The sequence below is a fragment of the Arachis hypogaea genome, chromosome 14 (genome assembly GCF_003086295.3).
Source record: "Arachis hypogaea cultivar Tifrunner chromosome 14, arahy.Tifrunner.gnm2.J5K5, whole genome shotgun sequence".
Taxonomy (NCBI): Eukaryota; Viridiplantae; Streptophyta; class Magnoliopsida; order Fabales; family Fabaceae; genus Arachis; species Arachis hypogaea.
This window is the reverse complement of record NC_092049.1, coordinates 6,899,214-6,908,342: the sequence shown is the minus strand read 5'-3', so window position 1 is coordinate 6,908,342 and position 9,129 is coordinate 6,899,214. Positions and strand designations below refer to the sequence as shown.

The window sequence follows — 9,129 nt, the reverse complement described above, 5'->3', positions numbered from 1 at the left end:
AGTTAGCAAAGATTTTAACCAGATTTTTAGTAAATTGAGTTCTGAATATTCATGAGTGTGTCAGTGTATTTATAATAGAAAAAATAAACCATTTTTTAGAGTAGTTCCACCTTGAATTATGGATGGCCATTCCCCTTTGTTAAGAAAGTTGTTTAAATTTATCTTTTAGATGAGTACGAGATATCTTAGGAGTTAGTTATTAAGGTTGAACTGCCCGTTGTCACGCCCAATCTCTATGAAATCTAAATGAGGCCACCTCATTAAATGGGACTGACTTCATTTTGGATCTGACTATGAACATATACAAATATATAATAATTTATTTAATGATAATTTTTTGGCTAAATTTTTTTATAAATGATTTTAATGTGAAATACAAAAGTATTAATTATTTTAGTGTTTTACACTATTATGATAATAGTAATAAAAAAATTTAATCATAAAAAAACAAAATACCATTGGGTTAATTTTTTTGTAATGAATTTTTATTATGTGTTTTTTATTGTTATAGACTGTTGTTGTCATCATTTTAATAGATATATAGATAATTTTTTTAAATAACAATTCACAAATCGAAAGCTCAGAATTGTAAAAGAGAAAAAACTTAAGATTAATTTTAGAATTGGTAAATTTAAATTCCGGTGATAAATAAATCAGATCCTCAATATTATGTGATTAATTTTTTTAAAAATTTAAAGCAAATTGGTAGATCGATTTTGTGATTAAAAATCTTAGATCGAACTTTTTAATTTTGTTGATAGCTATTTTCTATACCCCTAAATAACATACATAGTCTCAATAACAACCCCAATAAATAACACTACTATTTTTTCAATATAAAAATTAACAAAACGAATATTATTGACATTTTATAAAAAAATATTATTTTAATTATAAAAATACAAAATATCAACAATGTTTTGTAAAGACTTAAGTAATATATAACATATAGTTTAGGTTATTTTTGAGAAATTCAACCCTAATAATTCAATATAAAAAAATAAATTTTTTATATAAACTTATTTTAAAAAAATTACATGAAAAAGGGAATTACAAAAAGGTGATGAAAGAGAAATAGGATAACCGAATACTGAAAAGGGTAACAAGGTAAAATAAGGGAAAGAAAAAGTGTGGGGGGGAGGGACATGAAGAAAAATGAGTGACGAATAGATAGAGATAAATGATAAATCAATCTGTTGTGTGTTAAATTTAAAACAGCATTATTAGTATTTAGTAGTGCAATTAAGAGCTTCATTCATGACAACAGCTTTGAAGGGATACACCTGTCATTATCACAATCACACAAACCCATTTTTGTCATTTCATGCAACCTTCCACCTTCTCTCACTAACTACCCCTCTCTCTCTCTCTCCCCACTTCCACTTCCACCACCACCAACTCACACAGAACACAAAAACCCACACAAACTGGTGAGAAGCTGGGAAGAATCATCACACAGCAACACCCAAAGCTTCCAACTTCCTTGCAATGGGGACTCGAATCCCTTCCCATCAGCTCAGTAGCGGCTTGTATGTTTCGGGTCGACCCGAACAACACAAGCCCGAGCGACAGCCGACAATGTCGTCGCGCTCCGTTCCCTACACCGGCGGGGACCCCAAGAAATCCGGGGAGCTCGGGAAGATGCTCGAGGTTCCCGGCGTCGACGCCAAGCCCTCTCGGTCATCGTCGCAGCACAACAGTGGGTCGGTTAGATCCGGGCCGAACTCGGGCACTGTTGGCAGGAACAGTGGTTCGGGCCCAATGACCCGGAAATCGTCTGGTTCGGGCCCGATGGCGCTTCCAACGGGGCTCATCACATCGGGCCCGGTAGGATCCGGCCCGATTGGAAAGCGTTCGGGTCAGCTGGACCAGACGGGTGCTCCGGCAGCGGCGCCTTCGGCGGGAGGGAAGACGGTTTATGGTTCGGCCGTGACGAGCTTGGCGGAGGAGGTGAAGGTTGGGTATAGGGTTTCTCGGGCGGTGGTGTGGGTTTTCCTGGTGGTGGTGGCAATGGGGTTGCTGGTTGGGGTGTTCTTGATGGTGGCGGTGAAGAAATTTGTGATCTTGGTGGCACTTGCGGCGGTTATTGTTCCGGTGGTGGCTTTGACTGTTTGGAACTGTGTTTGGGGAAGAAGAGGGTTGTTAGGGTTTGTGAAGAGGTACCCTGATGCTGAGCTTAGAGGCGCCATTGATGGACAATACGTCAAGGTTACCGGGGTAATTTCATTTAACTCTATTTTGATTTGTTTTCTTAATCTCTTTTATTTTGGAGGGTATTAATGAATGAAATGAATCATTAATGTTCACGGATGATATTGATGTTTTAGTCTTAGACCCCCATTTTTGTGGTTCCTCTTTCTGATTGCAAAAATGTTTATTCTTATTTAGCTAACATTGTTTGTTTCTCTATTACTAGAAGTACTGAAGTAGTATTATTATTCTTTTTATTTTTCAAATGATTGTCTCATTTGGTGGGAAATTATTTATTGTTAGGTATGGGATTTTTGGTATGGTATTGGTTATTGCTTATTGGTGATTGTGACTCGTTTTTGGAACTTGTCTTATATGTTGAAACTTCTCTGCCCCCGGGGTTGCTGGAATCTTGAATGTCAGAATTTAACCTAGTAAACTGTCTCTGATTTATAATAATTCTATATTAATTTAGTCTTAAAGATATACTAGTATATAACTATATGCTTTATTTATCCTGAAAAGAACAGAGCTAACTTGCATTTTGAGGAATCGTTTTGTTAGTCCATAAGTTTTTTTCATCACTTTGACCACATGGTTCAGCGTAGATGGTGGCATGGATAATGTTGTATAATGTTCATTTATGTTCTATTGTGCTTAGTCTGGTAGATAATGTGGGGACCATATATTCACTTTTCTGAGATAGTCAAAATTTCCAGAGGAGCTTTTTGTCTCGTTAACAAAATAATTGTGTTTTAATCACAATTCTTTGCAAAGATAACCAGTTATTATGGTTAGCTAGATATTTTTTGCTGTGGGACATTTAGGGAAGCTCATATTCTGACTAACTTCAAAATTTGAGTTGTCGCTTTTGCTTTCCCGTCCCATTCCTTTCTCTTTGTTCCAACTGTAATGCTTTCTGGTTAAGCGGCAGGCTGAAATCTTAAGCTATGTTATTAGGCATGCTCAATCTCCTTAATTTTTTTCTTTAGTGAATCCTTCTAGCTTTTCGAGTATTCGATGTTATAATTTTGGAGAAAATTTGAAGTGACATAAAAGATGCGGATGCTTTAATGTTGATATCTGGTGGAATGAGTTGAAATAATTTCTCCAATAAATGTTTATATATATCGTATTTCTCCCTGTAGGTTGTAACCTGTGGCAGTATTCCTTTGGAGTCATCCTACCAAAGGATACCTAGATGTGTATATGTCTCTACTGAATTATATGAATATAAAGGTCTTGGTGGAAAATCAGCAAATCCTAAACACCGCTGCTTCACTTGGGGTTCTAGATACTCTGAGGTTAGTTTGTTCAACTGCTTCATTAATGCTTTATGTATACTCATTTGAGATTTAGCACAATTTGTTGAGAGTGAGATGTCACTCCTCTCTCGCAGTTGTACATAGAGTTGATTGACACCTGAAATATTCGGATAATGCTTACGGGGCAAAATAATGTTGATTTAACTTTGAGGTTGAATAGGGAATGTATAAACCGACACCACGTCCATAGTTCTGAATAATAGATTGATACCTATTTTCATCCAAAGAAAAAAAAGAAACAAAAAGAAACCATTGAATAGGGATATCAAAAAACTACCCAGATGCTCATGTAATTGCAACCTAGCGTATGTAATGAAGTTCTATGACTATGTTGACTTCAACTGCATGGTGGTTTTTAGTGTCAGTTAAATTTATATACTCTGTTCTATTTCTTCAACATCAGTAAATTGATTGAATCTTACATTCTGGTAGTTTCTGGCTTTTTGATTACCAGGTAAGGTGTTTCCTTCTTACAATTATTATATCTGGTGTGCAGAAATATGTAGCAGACTTTTACATATCAGACTTCCAGTCTGGGTTAAGAGCACTAGTGAAAGCAGGCTATGGTGCCAAGGTTGCTCCCTTTGTGGAACCAACTACTGTAGTTGATGTAACAAAGGACAACAGAGAGTTATCGCCGAACTTCTTAGGCTGGCTTGGGGACCGCAAACTCTCTAGCGATGACCGTATAATGCGCCTCAAGGAAGGGTACATGACTTACTATTTTCACTGTGCTCCTGTATCTGTTAAAATTTCCTTTTAATTGCTTTTGGAATTTTTAAAATCGAACACGGGGTTTATACTGCATAGGTACATCAAAGAAGGTAGCACCGTAAGTGTGATGGGAGTTGTGCGTCGACATGATAATGTGCTCATGATTGTTCCTTCCACAGAACCTGTCTCAACAGGTTGTCAATGGATCCGCTGCCTCTTGCCAACCTACGTTGAGGGTCTTATCCTGACATGTGAGGATAATCAAAATTCCGATGTTATTCCCGTTTAGCATCTTCTGTCTAATAAGCTTCCACGGAAACTCATGTCTTAATACCAAAAATGTAGTTAGTGATGGTGGAATCCTACACTACAGATTAAACAACTAGTTTTCCACGTGCAATCTCTGTGTAGATCATCAATTTGGCTCGGGAAGAAGATGCAAAGACGACTCTGAAGTCGTCATAAGAATCAGAATATAATCAGATTAATATCACTTGAGGAAGGGTCAAATGTCAATTAGAAGCAGTATGAGAGTCATATATATCAGTGTATGAAGAAGTTGCATATTGTCTTATTTATTATGCTTAATTATATGTACATAGGTAGGAGATATGCCCGAAGGGGCTCGAAGTAGTTGCTCTCATGTTTGGAGTTTAGTGCTAGCATGAATGTAGTTGCTCTATTGCTAAAATATTTGATATATGTCAAGTGTGTTAACCTGTATTCTTCAAGTTAGTATGTTGTATTAAGCCTATGACCTATGTTAGTAGCTGTAAAATTGAAGCATCAATCCTATCACTGATAATCTTGTATAAATTTTGGCGTAAAATAAGTTCTTATGTTTTGCATTTACAAACATCCTTAGTCTTTTGTTCTCAAATTGGCAGCTGAAGATGATAGAAAGTAGGAATGATATACATATACATGTTAGGGAACACATGGAATGGTACTTAATCCTCAGCAACATAAAGGATATTGGATTGGATTAACTTATTCAGCAATGGTACTTGATCACAAAAGTCCCATTAGCAGATGATACTTGAATACTTTTCTTGCCAATGGATGCAGGGAATCCAAGGAGCAATACAATTTGGGGTTGGGGATGGTGAGGTCCACCAAAGTCCACTAAAAGATGGAAAATTGGTCTACAACCTGGAAGGGACTCCACCAGCAACCACTAGATTCTCTCCTGTTATGTATGAAGCATCATCTGATGCCAAAAAGCTACTGCAGCAGCCATGTCTTGTGTTCTTCCAAGCTTTCCAAGTAATGTCTTCCCTTCAAGATCTTCCCTCTGTAGTTGTACCACACAAAAAGAAAACTCATTCCAGGTGAGGAAATAGGAGACTTAATAAAGCAAAACTAGGAGTCTAGAAGGGACAAAGTGCGCTTACAGTAGCATCATTTGTGGTAAAGAGTGCAGTAAAATGAGTTGGCACAAAACCAGGAACAACACAGTTTACACGAGTGTTGGGAGCCATTTCACTAGCCAAGGCCTCCAAAGAAGAATAAAAACTTTAAGCAGATATAGAAGATAGAATTTAATCTTGATGCACTATCATTCAAACAATCAGTTATATGTTCACGCATCGATAAAAGTATTTGACTTTGATAGCAATACCAATTGCAAGGCAAGTACATACCTTGGTAAGTCCAAGAACTGCTGTTTTGGAGACTCCGTACAGAGCCATAGTAGGAGGTGGATTATAAGCAACAACAGAAGCAATTAGCACAACACAAGAACCCTTCTTCAAGTAAGGAGCTGCATCCTATGTAAACCATAACCATACAATTTGCAATTTCAGTATATATATATACTTTCACACTTTGTTGTTTCTTCCCTTTTCTTCATTTACCTTAAGGAGAAGTATAGTGGATTTGACATTTATCTCCCAGAGCTTGTCAAGGACTGAGTCTTGTGTTTGTAAGATGGGTTCCACAGAAGGATTCACAGCAGCATTGGATACAACAACATCTATCTTTCCATACTTCTGTAACAAACCAGGCATGTTAACCAACCACTTCTTAGAGCATAGCTTTCAAGTATTTTTGCAAAGACTTAAGTTTAGGTAAAAGGATTAAACAAATTCTTAGTCTATATCTTCCAGAGCAACACAGTACATATAAATTCATGGTGGTGGACCCTTAATAGAACATGTTACTCATAAGCACCAAGATTGCAAAAACAGATCATACAACACAGTTTATTATCTGAAGAAACTCTTCAACCTCACCTGTATGGTTTTGCTTATCATGGTCTTCCTCTGTTGTGCATCTGAAACATGGCAAACCATAGCCGACACTTCAATTCCTTTAGCCCTTAGCTTTTCCGCAGCCGCATCAACATTTTGCTGCAAAAGTGTCCAATATTATTCCTTTTCGTGATGCAAGGTGGAAAGATGATAAAAAGCGAAACACATAAATGTCATATAATACTTTCTCATTATTCTTTCTATGTACAGATTAAAGTTTAGGCGGGTTCGACAACACACCTTTTATTAATATATTTTAATTTTTTTCTTACAAATCCCTTATTAAAAGGGTCCTCGCAACAACAAAAGAGAAACTCAACCATATTATACATTGGTCCACTTATTCAGAGGAATATTATATGCATCATTTCGTGTATACTTCTCTTGTGCACTTTCTATTTTGATAATTAAAGTAATCGATAAGAAGTGAGAGAAGATAAAATGTTAAACCTGTTTTCGAGAAGAGATGACAACAGATGCACCTTCCAAGCCAAGCCTCTCAGCTATGCTAAACCCAATTCCCTGAGTGGAAGCTGTAACAATGGCTACCTTACCTTGAAACTTCATGCCAAATTTTGTAACATCCATTTTTCTACTTTTACTTTCTTAAAGCAACAAAAACACAAACAGATGGTGAGTGGTTTCAAAATTTTGATCTCAACAAAGAGCTGAGAGACAAGGCTTGCTTTTATGAACATGATAAGGTAGTTAAACACTGTAGTGGATACTGGTCCCTTGTCATTATAGAAGGATGAAGGATAACACTCAGAAAAAAATGGGCGATTTGATTTGATCCACGACTTCCTCCACCATTTTTTGTTCTCATCATAAATGAATATACTGCCATTTTCACTGTTTTATTTGACTCGAGAGAAAAATGCACGTCATCAATCATCATCACCTACTGTGCATACACTCTATTCTTTCTATTTTGGGTCTTCTATTAAAACAAAATGTGATTTTGACAGTTCTATAAAGTGCTCGGAAAAAAATTGCCAAGGTCTTTGACTACGATCATGATAGTAAACATAATATATAATAAGTTTTGGGGATTCTTAGTTAAAAAAAGTTGGTTCCTAGCAAAAATTGTTAATAAAATTTTTGGCCCTGGTAATTAAGGACCATAAGGATATGAACACAAATTTAGATCCTGTTCTTGTCTAGTAAAAAGCTACTTGATCTATAGCTCGTCAAGTATGATTCGTGTCAGACAGTACTTCCATTGGATGAGTTATACCTCAACTTGATGAAAAAGAACACTTGTAAAAGATATTTTGACACTCATATCAATATGTGATCAAAGTTCTTTTTACGAGTTTATATGTATAACATCAACTTCGTGTTCATGTAAAGATTTTACCTTTATAGGTGATGTACAAAAAATACCGTCAGAATTTGTCTTATTTAACATTCATTAATTATCGCAACAATTAATAAATGCTAAATAAGACAAGTTATGACTGTTTTTGGCTAATTTTCTTTAGTTACCAAACATTTCTGTATTTTAGACGGTTATATGATATAATTGGTTATAGGCCGAGATATAGCTTGGTTAAATACGAGTTATAACAAGATGCACACGTGTAAGTGTGTGTTTGGATTACAGTTTACAAACGGGAGTTTGAATAAAATTGATTTTGCAAACTTAAATAATTTTGATGAAAAGTAAGTTTGTGTTAAAGTGATTTATGTTTGACAATCTTTACATCAAAATAAATTATAGTAAAATAAAATGTTGTTTAGATTATACTACTCAAAATCACTTTTAGATAAAAAATTACTAAAATAGACACCAACTTAAATAATTTTTATATATTATCTTATCATTTTAATTTAGATAATTGAATAGATCTTATTAATTAATTCTATAATAAAATTAATATTTATACACTAAAATAAAAATAATATATAAAAATTGGCAAAATATATTTTTAATTAAAACTAACAAAATATAAATTTTAGAGAGTACTAAGAATAATAAAAAAATTAAATATTTATCTTGATAGTAATTGAAATAAATTAAAAAAAATTTTATGATATTTTTTATATAGTATATTTTTAGTACTCTTAGTACTCTTTTTTAGTATGCTATGATTTATTATTATTATTATTATTATTATTATTATTATTATTATTATTATTATTATTATTATTGTTTAATTTACTTTACCTAATAGAATCAATAAATCATATTATAAAAAGATAATAAAAATAATACAAAAAATTACAATTATAAAAGTGTATTTTTTTTGTGTGACTAATTATAAAAGTGTATAATATCAAATAAATAATTAATAAAAAATAAAAATAATAAATAATAAAAAAGAGAGTTCATGTAAACAAAAATAATAAGAATTCCATAAATAATATAATAACATGCATAAAGGATAAAGTTGGTAAAACGTAAATAAAGATGGAGTATTGATGGTTAGAAGTCCGTTGGTGAAATGCAGAAGCTCAAAATTGTAGCTTCTTGTAAACCATGGTTTTGAAAGCAAAATCACTTCTGCGTTTATGAATAAAAAATTTGCCAAACCAAAAATTGAAGCTTTCAAGAAGGCTAAACGTGCTTCTTCTCTTGTAACACGTTTGCCAAACACACCCTAAGTTGTGAGGTCAAACTGAACTCTTTTAAAATCAATGTTGAG

At 34.2% G+C, this 9,129-nt stretch overlaps 1 protein-coding gene and 1 pseudogene across 2 annotated transcripts; one reads left to right on the top strand and one right to left on the bottom strand.

Moving 5' to 3' along the window:
* Positions 1-1,240: 1,240 nt before the first annotated feature.
* On the top strand, positions 1,241-5,045 carry LOC112741267 (uncharacterized membrane protein At1g16860). 2 transcript variants are annotated; one of them, XM_025790168.2, is made up of 4 exons: positions 1,241-2,217; positions 3,339-3,494; positions 4,012-4,223; positions 4,326-5,045. In XM_025790168.2, exons 1-4 carry the CDS (start codon positions 1,489-1,491, stop codon positions 4,516-4,518), a joined length of 1,290 nt encoding a protein of 429 aa, XP_025645953.1. In that variant the 5' UTR covers positions 1,241-1,488; the 3' UTR covers positions 4,519-5,045. The 2 variants fall into 2 exon arrangements, with proteins under 2 accessions (XP_025645953.1, XP_025645951.1); XM_025790166.3 differs by having other exon boundaries at positions 1,301-2,217; positions 3,970-4,223.
* LOC112741268 (tropinone reductase-like 3) lies at positions 5,008-7,310 on the bottom strand (annotated as a pseudogene).
* Between the last annotated feature and the right edge of the window lie 1,819 nt (positions 7,311-9,129).